General features: G+C 49.8%; 1 protein-coding gene across 6 annotated transcripts in view; it reads left to right on the forward strand.

Annotated features, from left to right (window-relative positions):
- LOC149325860 (uncharacterized) overlaps positions 1-17,164 on the forward strand; it is a 292,578-nt gene that overhangs the window by 76,215 nt on the left and 199,199 nt on the right. For all 6 annotated transcript variants that reach the window (XM_089563537.1, XM_089563535.1, XM_089563539.1 and 3 more), the window contains one exon: positions 16,776-16,828. In XM_089563537.1, coding sequence (XP_089419663.1) covers positions 16,776-16,828 — 53 coding nt within the window. The remainder of the gene's footprint in view (positions 1-16,775; positions 16,829-17,164) is intronic.

Here is a 17,164-nt window from a genome sequence, read left to right on the forward strand (position 1 = left end):
TTATTCGAAAGGCAAGATAGCAAGTATATACAAAAAAGGAGACATGCGCAGTAAAGGAACTCATTGTCAGTTCACAATACGTGCTCAAGATACCTGTACTCTGCCTGCAAAAGATTAACAGACGTGTCACTCACACAGTCATGCCCCCTCTTCCTGATATGAAAGGCTTCTAATAGTTCACGTGCCGTCATATCACCGCCTCTGCCAAGTATATTTATCTCCTTCAGCCGCGGCTCGCACGCTCTGCAGTTCGCAGAATGCTCTGCTAAATGTGTCCCTCCACCCCTTAACGCCCGCATGTCTCCTTTTATGTATATATTTGCTACCTTGCCTTTCGAATAAATGAGATGAAGTTCGAACCTATCCTGTGAGTTTTCTCTTCTTGTGTGCGTGTTCTTGTGCGCTTAAATTCATTTAAAAAAAAGCTGTGCACCACCTAGCCCGAACAGAAGTTTTGTTAGATATTAGATAGGTCTCATATTGGCGTTGCTAGGGTTAACTCAGACTATTTTTCCACATCTACCTGACAACGTACCATTGCAGGGTACTTGAGGCCAGATGCGGCATAAGTGTTGGCTCTGTGTGGAAAAAACCTCCTCAAGTTGAAATGGGGCGGCCCACCCAAAACTGCTTTAGGTCCGACATCGGCCGTGGTGGGGCACCAAAACAGCTCGTGCCCCTATGCTACCCGCATCGGTCCTTTGTCAGCTATTTGAAGGCAGGTGCAAAATAAATGTGGTCTTTATGCGGGAAGAACCTCGGCAAACTGAACTGGGGCTGCCCGCACAAAACCGCTTTATGTCCCACGTGTTCCGTGGCATGGCTGCAAAAGGCGCGTGCCCGCTTGTTTCTTACATTGGTGTTGTCAGGGATTTGAAGTCTGACGCCGCGTAAATACGGGCACTATACATGAGGAAACGCGGCAAACCAATTCAATGGCGCAGTCGGTCCCACATTGGCCGTTTCGGGGCTGGAAACATCGACGTGCCTGCATTCTACCATATTGTCTTCTTTATTTGCGCTAATTTGCATAGTACACACCCATAACTTACTCCTGTATATAATTTGTATGAAAGTTCTGAACATTCCTAGGAGTTTACAAGAATTTTTTGGTTATGGCTTTAGTACTCACGTAAACTGTGCAAAATGAACAGACCATGCTAGCAATCATTGCGCCACATCACTAACTTGTGCTAGCTTCTTGCGTCTCTCCAAGCAATTGTCCCGACCCTTCGGGGCTGGGATACAGGCGGCTGTCGTCAATTACGGCGAAGGATTGGCGCTCCTTACATGCTTAGTGCCATGTCTACTTGTGAATGTCAGTGTATCCGTGGTGTATGCACAGTCTTTGTCAAAAGTAACCAGGCTACATGGTTTTCTTCTCACTCGTTTAGTAGAGCCCTCACGGCTTCCCTAAAGATCAGAAAGCTCTTTGATGGTGAGAAGAGGGGTTCTTCTCACCATAGAGAGATTTAGAGCTTGAGGGCTGAAATAATAGCTTTAATATACAACTGAGAAGAAAGACGTGCAGCCTGGTTACTTTGACAAAGGCTGCACATATGTAAATAATTTTTTTTTCTAAACACAAGCTCCTGGCCACTGGGTATGCATTGCTAAAGTCAGTGTCGTCGCTTTGGGAGACCAATCTGTATCGACGCGCGTCTCTTCTTTGAGCCTTTCCTCACACTTCTCTTTGAACTCTCTTATTTCTGCACATGACAGCGATTGTTCACGGCTCAGCTCGAGCCAATGGACAGAGCCATGTACTTTCCTTGCTTAAGTCGCAACAACATCATATTTCGAAACACACACACCCGTCGGCTGCCTGCAGTAAGCTTGAAAAGAGTCGTTGCGGCGGGATGCTCCCAATATTAAGTGGGCTGCTTACATCGGGCAGGCATATAAAAAATTAATTTTTAATTTTAGACCCTGAAAGGTCAATGTGGGCAACGGGGTCTGCGGCTACCTAAAAGCACCCACGTCGGTCCCCGGTGGGGAAAATGTCATCGCCATGAACCCAGCTAGGCTCGATCATTGCAAGACAAAGGCCTCTTGCATATCTCTTCATTTAATCCCGTCCTGTGACAGCTGCGACCACCATATCCCCACAGATTTCTTAATCTAATCTGCCCACCTAACTCACTGCCCACCTAACCCACCTAACCCACCTAACCCTGCTACACTTGCACTCACTTGAAATCCAGTCCGTTGCCCTTAACGACAATCATTTACCTTGCCTTCGCATTAAATTCCCCGGTCAAGCCCATTTCATTCTTTTGTTTCGACTAGGATGTGATTAGCCCGAGTTTGTTCTTGTACCCACTCAGCAGTCTTGCTTTATCTAACGTGCGCAAACATGGGGGTAAGCCCAAATTGGGCTGCCCCTTTAGTACCCTTTAGTAGTACAACAGGTACCAAAGACAAACGTTGATACTCAGGTGCTGTCCACATGCATCCCATTGGGAACGATGGGGGAGCTGGATAGTCTGCCTGCATTACACAATGCAGGCCTAATGATAGCCCCTCACTAGCTGTCTACATCCGTCCAGAGTGCTGGTGGGCAGCCCACTTGATGCCCATTGGGCTCCGTTACGAAACCCACACTCAGTCCACAGGGGCGCATATGCACTGCACACAGTGGAGCTAAGGGGCCAGTACGAGAAAACACAGTACGAGAAATTGCGTTGTGCACAGGTCAGAAGCCCGAGCAAGTGGCTCCTGAAAACTGATGAAGAAGCGGAAAAACAAAGAGGAAGGAAGCAAAAATCTATGAGGGAAAGAGAAAACGTAATATTCATACGCAAACTAAAGATTCAGCGCGGCATTTCCGGAGCCCTTCACTACGGCGTCTCTCATAGCCTAAGTCGCTTTGAGACGTTAAACCCCATAAACCAAACCAAACCAAACCAAACCAAACCAAACCAAACCAGAACTGTTGCAAAGATGTCTAGATTGAAGTATCTAAATCCTGTGAGAGCATCCTACGTAGGTCAGGGAACGAATTGAAAACTGAAATTGGTTTTGAGAGATGAAAGGGACGGCAAATGCTTCACTTTTTGGTGGACACTTCAACTGCGCCCTCAGGGAAGGGAAGAATGTGGGAGTGGAAGATGAAAGATAAAAAGAAAGCGATGTTGTGGATTGGCTCGAAAAAGATTTATTTCGTCATGAGGGAGCTGTTGATGGTCCATGCTAGAGAGCCATCAGCCCACGAATGACAGCGGCCTAAGTGGTCCACTCAATCGCCAACAATACCTCCTACCGCTCAAGCGAAGGAACTTGTAGGGCTCCGGAATAATTTCGATATCCTGGGGATCTTTAACATGCCCTGACATCGCACGGCACATGGGAGCCTTTTCCGTTTCGCCTCCATATAAAGTCGGCCACTGCGGCCTGGTTCGAACACGGGTCCTGCCGCTTAGTAGCCGAGTGTCCTAAGGGGGACGAATTGTAGAACGTCATTGAAGGACTATACACGCAAAGATGACCATGACTGTAAAAATGCCGCCGCCATCTGCAAGACGTTGAAGTAACGAGCGTAACTAAATAGTAACGAGCGTTAGCTGTCCGATAGTGCCATCTACCGCACATGTGATGTATTGCCACGTGATTATTCTACTTTTCCATACCTTACGGTGAGCGGGCGCCTACCACCTTGAGGTCAGATATTTTTGACCAATTTGGGCCGAAAAAGTTTTTCGACTCTTTGGAGGACCATTTTTCGTTGCCTCAAGGCGGTAAGTGCCCGCCATGAGGTTTGAAATTGTGAGCTGCCGAGTGCTGACAACATGGCCGCCATGTTAAGCCTAAACATAAGTAAATAGTAACTTAATTAGACAATATTGTTGTCTAACATGTCCTACTCATCGAGCCCGTTATGAATATCTTTTAGTTAGATCAGGACGTTATCGGTTAGTTAATTATAAGTAAGTAAATATCAGCATATCCACCGCTAAATACTAAATTCATTAATTAATTTTGGTGTATAACCTGTTCCACTCATATAGAGGATTCCAAATATCTAATTCGTTTGTATGATACCTCATTAATTACTGAGGTAAAAGCGAATAAACATAGTCATGTGACTAGATAATTATGACGCCACAAAATCAGTGACGTCACCAGTCACCAATTTGATATTCTAATGACGTCACCGTTCAATCATCAATTGATTGCTATGTCGATTTACTCTCGGGCCGCCTTCTTGAATTCCTCGCACTTAGAAAATTTCTCGCCGAAGCGATGGGGTAGCAGACCCCAAGAAATCGGGAAACGTGAATAATAAGAGCTAACGCTCTTAAAATAATACGAACCAATCTCAGGGGAAGTTGAACAGTTTCGGACGGGAACAACAATTAAAGGCAGGCGGCAAAGAAATGCAAATGTAAACACACGTAAATACATGTAAATATATGGCAGGTAGTAGCTCTGATACTGCCACGATAGTGAAACGGCTACTAGAACAAGCATGAGGCATAATTGTAGTTGGCATGTACTCTCAAGACTTCAATAGCAGTTTGCCACTCTTCCTCAATAGACAAGTATATGGTTGCACCTCACTAATACTCTCCTACGTGGCAGAAACAATTGGAAGCTAACGAAAATGCTTGCGAGGAAATTGAAGACAGCAGAGCGAGCTGGGGAAACGAGAATGATAGGTGTAACTGCAAGACAGCGGAAATGAGCATGATGAGTCAAAGCGACAAAAGACACTTAAAGATATCCTAGTTGAAATCAAGAAGAAAAAACTGGCACGGGCAGGGCACGTAATCCGAAAGGAAGACCACTGATGGCTCGCGAGGGTAAAAGAATGTATTACAGGCGGCAGACAGTCAGGCTAGGGCATCAGATTAGAATATACTTCAATAAAAGGAGCTTTTGGAAGAGTTGAATTGATTCCCGAGATGTAAATGCAACGCAAGAACTACGTTCACATTTGGAACAGGCATACACGCACGGACGAACCGTGAACAGGTAACTAGTTTATAGCAAGGAGGCATGCTGAATATAAGAGATGCATCGCACTATGTGTACAGAATAAACTATCCCGAAAACAGATGAACATGTGTCAAAGGCAAAACTGGGCAGACACAGGAATGAAGGAAATGAAAGGAAAAAAATTTTTGAATAAAATATTTTTACGTAGTCGTGACAGCAGTCCGGAGAGCACGAAGACAGCGAAAATGGCTTCTAAACAAAACTATTTATTTGGTTTGACTAGGGCCCGGAGAGAACTGAATGAGTCGGCGGAGGCGTATAGTAGTAAGCGTACACGGCGATCGTCGAACCGATGCCCGCCGCTCTCGGCTATGCTGAATTTAAAGGTGATGGCGAGCTTTCGAGATAACGCGTGGAAAGTTAGTAGAACATTCTGGAACAACCTAGAATCCGCTCAGCCTGTATGAGATCAATCGAGATAAATCTGGTCGCTTGTTGCGTCTCAAGCAAAGTGATAAAGTGGCGTGCCGGCAGCTTTGAAGAATGAACAAAAAAACACTACAAAGATTCGCGGCGCTACGCCCCTCTCAAAAAAGAATCGACCTGATGCTTTAAAACATAAGGCGATTACAAACAAATAAAACGTATTGTGCAAAAATAAACACCGAGTGTAGAAACAAGCGCCCTTTAGCGCGTGCAATAGAGCCTTAGATGGACGACATGCACAACTTTTAGTCGTAGACGGCATCGCCGGGATTCAGTCAGTGCGTCAGAGACGACTTCATAGTCCAGGTCACCTAGCCGACGAAGAACCTCGTACGGCCGAAATAGCGGCGCAAAAGCTTTTCACTCAATCCGCGGCGGCGAATGGGCGTCCAAGTCCAGACTCGGCCTCCTGGCTTGTATTCCGCGCTGGGTCTTGGTAGGTTGTAGCGTCTAACGTCGGTGCGCTGCTGGTCTTTGATCCGTAATGGTGTGACGTTCCCGCCTGTCGGGGGTCAGTCACAATGCAACACAGTTGTTTGTTGCCATCTACGGGTTCTGCTGAAGCGAGGAGAAATGAGCCAACACACAACGCCTCCGAATCAACCTAGTTTATTCTCACTCTGCCTGAAGGTGAAACTGGGAGTTCCGCTCACCGCTGTCTTCCGCTCATCGCTGTCACCGCTGCCTCGCTCTCGGCTGCTCTGGCGGGGGTGGCGCTCTGCCTGGTGGCGGTCCCACGTTTCGGTGACTGTGACGGGTTGTGGCGTCAGGCTTCTTGGGCGTCTCAGCTGGCGGTACTCTGACGGGTTGTGGCGTCCGGCTTCTTGGGCGTCTCGGCTGGCGGTCAGTTTGCAACGGATGCCCTCGGGTCCGGCCTCACCGACTACAGACCAGCGCGATCTCCCTCCGTCCGTACACTTCGCCCGTCTCTGCTCGTTTTCTCGTTCTGTCCTTTTTCCCTTCTGTCCCCAACGCGTCTCTCTGAGGACTCTCTTTCTTTTTTCTTCGGTGTCCTCCTCGCCTCCTCTGCTGGGAGCCCTCTTGGTGCTAACTTGCCGGCCTCCCTCGCCACCTCGAGCCATTAGTAAGGCCGTTGCGTTTCAAGACACTGCTGGCCTGTGGGCCCGCGAACTCCGGGAAACTCTCTTTGCCGCGAGCGTCCCGGCCTACCCTCTGCGCCGCAGGGTGCCGGCCTCTTCGCGAACGCGGGTCTCATGTTCAGCCGAAGACGCACTCCTCTCGAAGTTGACATATTTATGAGGGTCACGGCTGTCCTCTCTCTTCTCGCATCAGAACCCGGGGTGGTCTCTTCCAAGAACCGCGGCTTGGACACGCGACCACGGCATTCGAAAACTTGGCCGTCAACGGACAAAGAGATTCCTCCTCTAGCAGCGGAAGAGAGCAGCTGCTCGGGGAGCCAGTCTGTACTTTCCAAGGAACTGGGGCCCTCTTTTCTTTTTGGTTAACTTCCCTTAATAAAGATCCAACTCCTAGCCTTCTCCGAGTCCACAGACCGTCCCTCGCAACAAGGCCGTCTGCAGGCGTGCATGCGCGCACACACAAACGCACAAACGTGCCTGTCTCTGTGCCAAAGGGGGGGGGGGGGGGGCGGAGTTGGGGACGCGCTGCAAAACGGGCCGCAGGGATGCGTGTGGTCGCGCTGGGCTCCGCGCGCGGCCTCTCCTCTTTTGCCCTCTGGCTATTTCGCACGTCTTTGAGTTGCGCCCGCTGCATTCCACACAACCGCCTTCGCTGACGGAGCAGGGCGATAATTTTGAGAAAGACACAGTGTCTCTGGTGTTAGTCGATGGAGAGAGTTCTTTTGGGCCATGCCTAGGCCTCCCGTACACAGTCCTTCACAACCCCCTCTTCTTATAAAGAAATTTTCTATGAAAATTTTGTGATCACCGCACTTTCACAACCAACAGTACGTCGCAAAGTTCGCAACTCAATCTTATGGCAGCAGTCATATTTCGAGCACGACAAAGCTGCCAAACATCGTCGTCGCGCACAAGCACTGGTTTCACAACACGGCACAATGTGGGCGGACCCTCAGTCCCCCCCAGGCAGAGGAGTAAATTTCACACGGCGGACAACTCCGCCCTCTATATGTAAAACACGCAACCGCAGAAATCATGAGCACAGTTCAACGGTCGTGGCAACTCCCAGACTTCCCCTAAGTCACACTAAGATCAGGAGGTGGTCCATGCAATTCGCTCACCCTCGGTTTCTTTCTCCACTGGCAGTTTCTGCAGTGTTCTGCAACATCTTGTCTCAGTCCATGCCAGAAATAGTCTTTGCTAACCGCCCGGCGGGTCTTTTGAAATCCTAAATGTCCTCCGCCTTCCATATCGTGGCATAACCTCACAACTTCACTCCTCATTAACAAAGGGACAACTACTCGGTTTGAGGCACCGTGCACTTTGTCTCTGAAACGCAGTAAACCACAAGAGTCCAAATGATACAATCTTGACTCTTTTCGTTCTGAGCTGTCGCACTCGTTTATCAATTTTAGCACAGACAAATCTTTCCTTTGCTCCTCGTACAGGCGGGTTTGCTCAATCACAGGGGGAACCTCAGTTAGCCTTGCGTCCGCCGCGCTTCTGAGCGCGTCTGAATGGCGATTGGTCTCCCCTGGCTCGCGAACTCCTTCTGCTTTGCCCGTGCATAGGCTCACTACCGCTTCTGAACACCCTCGCTCGTGACGGCTCTCAGTAGATGTTTTATTTAGTTCCTTGATACCTCCAGGGCTCCCCTCGCCTTCCTTCTTACGCTGCTCGGAGTGGTCCAAGCGCCCTGAAATGTGCCCGTGCGATATCTGACGCAAACGACAAAAACGTGAGATGTGCCCTAACCTGCCGCACGAGAAGCAGGCGATTGATTTGACGCGTCGATTCAATTCTCGTGCCTGCCCAGATGGAGGGCCCTCACGTATCCGAAGAACCTCTTCGAGCAGCTTCTCCAGACGATCCAGACGTTCACAAAAATCACCCGTCTCCTCTCTGCTTTCTACAATTCGGACAGTCGCGGTGCTCGTGCTCGTCACTTCCTCTAACTGCTCTTCTCTAGACGCTACCTCCACTGCCTCTTCGAATGTCTTGGGATCGTGTGACAGAGCAAATCTTCTTACCGGATCGTGGAGCCCATTCAGAAAAATAGAGGTCAGCTGCTCCCTAAGGATTTCGCGCCTCGCTTCTCTCTTCGACGTGTCATCGCCATCAACGTCCTCAAAAGCCTCTGTTCCGAGCCTACGCAGCCGGCTCGCGAACGAGCGGACATTCTCACCAATGTTCTGCCTTGCGCTTAGAAACTTCTCAAACTTCTTGCACGCCGGTTCAGTATCATATCGTTTCAGCGCGAGCGCTTTAAACGATTTATACGAAGTCACGCCTGCCACCTCCTCATCCAACCAGGCAAAGTCCAGAGCAGCCCCGACCATCTTACAGCGCGCCATCCCGACTAACTGTTTCTCCTGCCATCCGCCCAGATTACCGACCTGCTCTAAAATTTGCAGAAAGTCCCTTATCTTGGGACCGCTGTCACCCCCCGTGAATGATGGAATCACAGCTCCCAACAGTATCTGATTTGCACCTATCACCCCTTCGTGAAGACTCGGTGATTCCTGTAGCGACATGTTGGCCCCTTTCTCCTCAGGTACGAGGGTGAATGTCTCGCACCACAACTTCAGCAAAATCCCACCGCTGCCACCACTTGTGACGTTCCCGCCTGTCGGGGGTCAGTCACAATGCAACACAGTTGTTTGTTGCCATCTACGGGTTCTGCTGAAGCGAGGAGAAATGAGCCAACACACAACGCCTCCGAATCAACCTAGTTTATTCTCACTCTGCCTGAAGGTGAAACTGGGAGTTCCGCTCACCGCTGTCTTCCGCTCATCGCTGTCACCGCTGCCTCGCTCTCGGCTGCTCTGGCGGGGGTGGCGCTCTGCCTGGTGGCGGTCCCACGTTTCGGTGACTGTGACGGGTTGTGGCGTCAGGCTTCTTGGGCGTCTCAGCTGGCGGTACTCTGACGGGTTGTGGCGTCCGGCTTCTTGGGCGTCTCGGCTGGCGGTCAGTTTGCAACGGATGCCCTCGGGTCCGGCCTCACCGACTACAGACCAGCGCGATCTCCCTCCGTCCGTACACTTCGCCCGTCTCTGCTCGTTTTCTCGTTCTGTCCTTTTTCCCTTCTGTCCCCAACGCGTCTCTCTGAGGACTCTCTTTCTTTTTTCTTCGGTGTCCTCCTCGCCTCCTCTGCTGGGAGCCCTCTTGGTGCTAACTTGCCGGCCTCCCTCGCCACCTCGAGCCATTAGTAAGGCCGTTGCGTTTCAAGACACTGCTGGCCTGTGGGCCCGCGAACTCCGGGAAACTCTCTTTGCCGCGAGCGTCCCGGCCTACCCTCTGCGCCGCAGGGTGCCGGCCTCTTCGCGAACGCGGGTCTCATGTTCAGCCGAAGACGCACTCCTCTCGAAGTTGACATATTTATGAGGGTCACGGCTGTCCTCTCTCTTCTCGCATCAGAACCCGGGGTGGTCTCTTCCAAGAACCGCGGCTTGGACACGCGACCACGGCATTCGAAAACTTGGCCGTCAACGGACAAAGAGATTCCTCCTCTAGCAGCGGAAGAGAGCAGCTGCTCGGGGAGCCAGTCTGTACTTTCCAAGGAACTGGGGCCCTCTTTTCTTTTTGGTTAACTTCCCTTAATAAAGATCCAACTCCTAGCCTTCTCCGAGTCCACAGACCGTCCCTCGCAACAAGGCCGTCTGCAGGCGTGCATGCGCGCACACACAAACGCACAAACGTGCCTGTCTCTGTGCCAAAGGGGGGGGGGGGGGGGGGAGTTGGGGACGCGCTGCAAAACGGGCCGCAGGGATGCGTGTGGTCGCGCTGGGCTCCGCGCGCGGCCTCTCCTCTTTTGCCCTCTGGCTATTTCGCACGTCTTTGAGTTGCGCCCGCTGCATTCCACACAACCGCCTTCGCTGACGGAGCAGGGCGATAATTTTGAGAAAGACACAGTGTCTCTGGTGTTAGTCGATGGAGAGAGTTCTTTTGGGCCATGCCTAGGCCTCCCGTACACAGTCCTTCACAACGGGGCAAGTCTTCGAGCTACTTCTGCGCGTTGAAGTTGGGTGGCAACGTCCACATTATCTTCTTCGGTAACGATGGGCAGAATGGTGTCTGGCGTGGTTGTGGCCTCCCTGCCACGGACGAGCCTAAAAGACGCCATCTGGATTGTTTCCTGCACTGCGGTGTTGCATGCGAAGACGATGTAAGGGAGAATGACGCCCAGGTCTTGTATTTTGCATTGACATATATGGCGAGCATATCGGCGATGGTTTTGCTCCGGCGCTCGGTCAGTCCGTTGGTCTGCGGGCGGTATGCAGTTGTCCTCCGTTCGCTGGTTTGGCTGTAACGCAGGATGGCTTGTGTCAGTTCCGCCGTGAATGCTGTTCCTCTGTCCGTGATGAGCACATCGGGGGCGCCGTGCCGCAGAAGAATGCACTCCAGACAAAATTTTGACCTTTGCTGCTGTTTCGTTTAGCAGGGCTTTTGACTCGGCGTAGCGGGTCAGGTAGCCGGTCGCTATGAAGATCCACATATTTCCAGGCGTTGACTTCGGGAAAGGGAAAATGAACTCTGCCGATCTGCTGAAAGGGCCTTGAGGGGGGTTGAATGGGGTTCAGAAATCCTGCTGGTCAGGTGGGTGGGGCCTTCGTCACTGACAATCTCGACAGGTTTTCACATATAATGCGACATCTGCTGACAGTCGGGGCCAGCAATACTTGTCTTGAATGCGGCAGATGCTGCGAGAAATTCCGTAATGTCCTGCTGTCGGCTCGTCGTGTGAAGCCTGAAGAACTACCCGCAGACTTTCAGGTACAACAACGAGGTAGGCTGTTTTGTTCTCTGCAAATAAGGTGCACGGGAGGTGAAGAAACCTTGCCGTTCCGGTACTCGATAAGGCATTTTATGTCGGGGTCCGAGCGTTGCTGTTGTGCAAAAGAGCTCGAGCTGATGGATCCCAGGATGGCGTCCTCATCGTCGTCCGGCGGCATTACATCTACAGCGGCTAGTGAGAGGCAGTCGGCGTCAGAGTGCTTGCGTCTGTACTTGTAAATGAAAGTCAAACTCCTGGAGGCGCAGGCTCCATCGAGCGAGGCGGCCGGAGGGGTCGCTCAAACTCGAAAGCCAGCATAGTGTGCGGTGATCACTGACCACCATGAACGGTTGTTCGTACGGGTAGGGGCGGAATTTCGACGTAGCCCAGATGATGGCAAGGCACTCCTTCTCAGTGGTCAAATAGTTAGCCTCGGCCTTGGACAGAAAACGGCTAGCGTATGCGATGACTTTCTCCAATCCATCAGTTTTCTTAACGAGGACGGCGTCTAAGCCGACGCTGCTGACGTCGGTATGAATTTAAGTGTCGGCGTTTTTATCGAAGTGCGCTGAAGTTGCTTGAAGGCGCTGAAGTTGCTTGAAGGCGTCTACTTGCGGCGCTTCCCATTTAAACGGTAGGTCTGCCCTTGTCAGGTAGCTCAGAGGCTGGGCGATGAACGAAAAGTTCTTGACACATCGTCGGGAATGCGCGCACAGTGCGAGGAATCTGCGCACAGATTTCTTATCGGCCGGTGGCGGAAACATTGCGATAGTAGCTGTTTTCTGCGTGTCTGGGCGTACTCCCTCCTTGCTAACAATGTGGCCTAGAAACAGCAGCTCTTCATAGGCAAAGTGGCACTTTTCTCTGCTTCCAAGGTTAGGCCGAAAGACTTGATTGTGTCTAGTACTGTAGTACTTTCTAGTTGCTGCTCATAGCTCGAGGCGAAGACAACGGCGTCATCTAAATATACCGGACAAACCTGCCACTGCAGGCCTGCCAGCACTGTATCTATTACTCGCTGAAACTTCGCTGGTGCGGAACAGAGACCAAACGGCATCCCCTTGAACTCGAAGACGCCATCCGGAGTGATGAATGTGGTCTTCTCGCGGTCTCTTTCACCGACCTCATTTTGCCAGTAGCTGTGTTGAGGTCCATCGATGAGAAATATTTGGCCTTGCAGAGCCGGTCCAGTGTGTCATCGATGCTGGGGATTAGGGAGATGTCCTTCTTTGTTATGCCATTCAAGTGCGGAAATGAACGCATAATCGAAGAACGCCGTCTTTCTTTCTCACTAGAACAACTGGTGCTGCCTAGGGGCTATTTGAAGGCTGGATGACGTCGTCGCAAACCATTTCTGCGAATTTTCCCGAATGGCTTGTCGTTGTCGAGGTACTACACGGTAGGGGCTTTGGCGGAGAAGTCGAACGTGCTGGTCGGTTATAATGCGATGCCTGGGAATCGGCGTTTGTCGGACCTACGGCGATGACGAGAAACATTCGGCCCAGCTTAGAAGCAGATGAAGGATGTGGTCTTGTCTGTTCTAGGGCGAGGCTGGGTTGATACTTCGTGAAAGTGGGCGAGTTTGCTTGGTCTAGCGAATCTTCTGCGAATGGGTCGGAGAGGGCGAAGGAGTCTCCACCACATATTTTTTTTTTGATTCCATGGTAAAGCTGCCAAAAAGATCTCAATATGCTCATGCCACAAAGCACCGGGCTGCATAATACGAGCCCGCCACACCCCTACACGTTCCCTCCTTCACAAACATAAAAATTCTCGGAGGCACACACAAACATCTAGATAGCGGAACCGGCTAGGCGGCTCCTCCGGGGCAGCATAAACTCCCCTCATCAAAGCGCACCGCTCGTGGAACAAAGACTTCCATGAACGAGGTGATTCAGCGTGGCGGTCCATCATACAGCTCTTGTAGAGACAGAATAGTCACATCAGCAAAAAGAGATCACAAGGCATAACAGTTTTTCTGACCAGGAAATAAATCGGACAGTGCCAGGTTTGATTTCAATGTCCTTCTTTAACTTTCGTTTTAATATCACCCAGAAGAACATAGCATCACTGCACGGAATAAAACAATGGTCAGTGGTATTGCACAGGCAGCAATTCATCGTACATGGCACAGACATCATTTCAGCGTAAAGCCATGCCTTGAGAGGAAGCGCTGATGTGGCGTTTCAAGAAGGATGTCTTAGCAGCAGATGAAATCTACATTCTTTTTGCGCCCTTTAAAGCAGTGATGTCAAGAAACTCTAGAAAAGGTTGCCGATGCAACGGAATAGAAAACAAATGCTCGGTAAGTAACCGAGTCATCTGCTTTCTGGAGAGGCTGTACATTTTAAGGCGAAAGCCTTTAATGTCTCATCGTTGTAAGCAGCAGTTGTCGACAGAAATGTCACGCTTTTCAATTGGTCGAAATGGTCGTGACGTCACAGTGCGCGAATTTCAAACGGGGCCAATTGTACTTTGGCTAGTAACCATGCAACCAATTGAAGGGATCATGTGATGCTCCAAGTAAGTGGGACTGAGCTTAGTGAATTGCTTAATTACCCGATTAAACTAATTAACTTTTCTACTCAGGACATATAAATAAATAAAACCGAGTAGGAAAGTGGTCGAGCTCGGGAATCGAACCCCGGTCGTCGGAGTGCGAGACGAGCATGCTATCCACTCCGCCATGCCAGCTCGATGGTTTGGTATGAACAAAGGCGCGTCTAGTGAATACGGTGTCTTCGCTCACTCCCATCCTCCTCCCTTCCCATCCGGCGAGGTTTAGGTGTCCACCGAGATATGAGAGACAGATACATTTCCTTTCCTCAAAAACCAATTTACCGACGAGCGAGAGGCGAAGAACCGAATGGGCGATGGCGTTCTATGGACTCCCTGGCAGCGTTGCAAGACGCTGTCGCGTTCCACTTAGAGGCGAAGCTTACCATCTTAACCACACATCAGTACCGCACTTTAGGTCAAAAAAGTGCCGCCTGAATTTTGACGGGTGTCCATCGAGATATGTGAGACCGTTACTGCGTAATTTCCTTTCCTGAAATACAATTTTCATTTTCTTCATTACGGCCCATCTTTGTCTTTCTTCTTTCACTCCCACTCCCTCCCTTCCACTACGGTGCGGCTCAGGTGTCCACCGAGATGACAGAGAATTATAATAGTGGGCCATTTCCTTTCCTCAAAAAGCGCTGCGTTCAAAGGGAAACGCCTCGCGCCGAACGGGTGGTGGCGTTCCGTGGACTCCCTGGCAGCACTACAACACGCTGTCGCGTTCCACTCCTAACGGCGAAGCTTAAGCGTCATAATTAGCAGTTAATTAGTATTCAGGCATTAATCAGTAATTAACGATTAATTAGTCATTTGTCATCACTTAGTACTCAGTACTCAATTACATGTGACGCCACCAGTGCCACAAAAGCAGTCAAAGTGGTGCGGAAAACGCTTTCGCCTCTACGCACTTTAGACAAAGTGCCCCTGAATTTTTTTCGCAGCAATAGTGCAAACAGGACAAGGGACAAAAGAACGAGTAGACACACACAGCGCTAGCTTGGGAAAAGTAATGAAGTGGGGGAAAGTTTTAGTTGGGAAAAGTAATGACAAGCGCACTCGTGAAATTATCGAAGCAGAAAATATAGCTAGGTTAGGAAGTGCCTGTGTAAGCACTCATTCTGTCAGACTCTCAAAAAAGGAAGTAGATTACCTACGCTCACAGTGATTTCGCGCATGCTTTGGGATGATAAGGTAAAAATGTATGTATAAATTCTTGTGCTTTGGTTTCTAATAAAGTATGAACCAACAAGCCCGAATTTCAACGTTGTTAGTACAGGTAATAGGAAATCGCAGAGTGAAAAAATTGAATGTCTAAGAAACGTCCTCAAGGGATATCCATAAAGACCCCTCACCAACCTCTTCAGTACCTGCCGCATCAGAACAGCCCCCGCGCTAAACTATCAGTAACAAGCACTTGGTTTGGGTGCCGTCGTGTTCAAGGGTGAGGAAACAAACGCGGGTTAGTGACATTCTAGTCGAAATCAAGAGGAAGAAATGGGCTTGTGCAGGGCACGTAATGCGAAGGCAAGATAACTGCTGGTCCTTAAGGGTAACGGAGTGGATTCCAAGGGAAGGCAAGCGTAGCAGGGGGCGATAGAAAGTTAGATGGGCGGATGAGATTAGTAAATTTGTGGGGATAGGGCGGCCGCAACTGGCAAAGCACCGGGTTAATTGGATAGACATAGGAGAGGACTTTGCCCTGCAGTGGGCGTAGTCAGGCTCCTGCTGATGACGATGGTGATGATGTCTTCATTAACTTCCATTCGGGCGTACCGAACAGATCAGATTCGCTGTTTTAATGCTTAATGCGCCAGAACAGCTAAAGAACATCCCGCGTGCGTGTTTTTGCATTCACAGCACGTAAATAATTTTAAGTGCCCTCCATAATTTTTCCAAGACAATATGGGGAGCCTTTCCTGAAGAATGGGAGTGCGTAGGGGAGAGGGAGCGCTTCGTAGAAGCTCTCTGTTTCTATGAGCCAACACTCCGCTGAGTGCAAGACGTGATTCGTGTGGAAGGCGCATTTACATGCTATTGAATACCAGCATGGCAGATGATGCCATGCACGCTAGAAGCAATGCGAAGTCCCGTTTTTTATTGTCTCCTTCGTTGTTTCCCGATGCCGTCACTTCACTTTTGGCATTGAAACGTGAGCATGTTGGAATGCAGATTCAGAAAATTTCTTTAAAATTGATTGGATTCCGTCTTAAGTTTTAACTACGTATTCTATCGAAGCAGGCAAAAGTTCTATGTTCAGGTTCTTATACGCAAATGCACTTTTTGTGGACGTCAGTATCAATCAAAGCGTGGACGTCATCGTCTCCATCGACACGTGGTCCTCCATCACTGCATGTTCGACATCGCCAGGGTGTTTTCAGCTGTAATACGCCCCTCCTTGACGTTTTCCGTGAGGCCGGCACACTCCTCGGAAGTATAGAAGTCAGCATGTTTCCCCTCCTTCATCCTTCTTCACCATCCTAGTTCTCCCCATTCACCGGTCTAATTATGGCCGACAGGCACGAACGGCTTTTCACGCGCATGGAAAGTGCTGCGTGCGAGTAATTTGCTTAGAGTCAACATTTTTCCGATAGTGTTATGGCTGCTTGAATCGCTGAGAAGTAAGTCTACTAGCTGTCAGGCTGAAACAAACGCAAATATTCCGTAAGCAATGTGTACAGTATGCTCTTGCTGTATTTGGTCTGCAGTGAAATAATCCATTTCAGGAGCAGATCTGATTGAGTTTAAGCACTACCCAGGGGCAATGAATCGGTTAATCGGGAAATTCGTTAGACATATTCGGTCGCACGATTGTTCAGTGCAATCGTTTTTTCTCCTCTTCCACAATCGTTTTATGAAGAGTTGCAGTGAAATAAAACTGGATTTCATCTCAAGCTAATGAAAGTTTTCTGTTTCAGAGTGGAGTCACTTTCTACATGCGGCAGGTTGGCATCGACGGCCTCATAGAAAGGTGGGCATTTCGTCGCAACTGCCACAGCATTGATCAAGAGTGGTGTGCCTTGAACAATGAAGAGATGCGATGCGACTGGTTTTCTAAACGCCATCGCTTTCTGTGAAGCTCAACTCCAGGACATGGCACATAATATATCGCTCCATCTAAAGTTAGGATAACGATAAGGGGTGAAATAGCTCTATGAAGAACCGATGTCTTGTTTTCGCAATTTCTGCAAACTACATAGCCGAGAGTCTCTCATTTACACCACACCGTTGGTGAACGGGGTTCAAGTACTGTGGTTGGCGCTGGGTGCATCGAAGTTGGACCCACTAAGCAATTGGCCTTGCGGTT

This window comes from Amblyomma mixtum, chromosome 10 (genome assembly GCF_055824585.1).
Source record: "Amblyomma mixtum isolate Tamu chromosome 10, ASM5582458v1, whole genome shotgun sequence".
Taxonomy (NCBI): Eukaryota; Metazoa; Arthropoda; class Arachnida; order Ixodida; family Ixodidae; genus Amblyomma; species Amblyomma mixtum.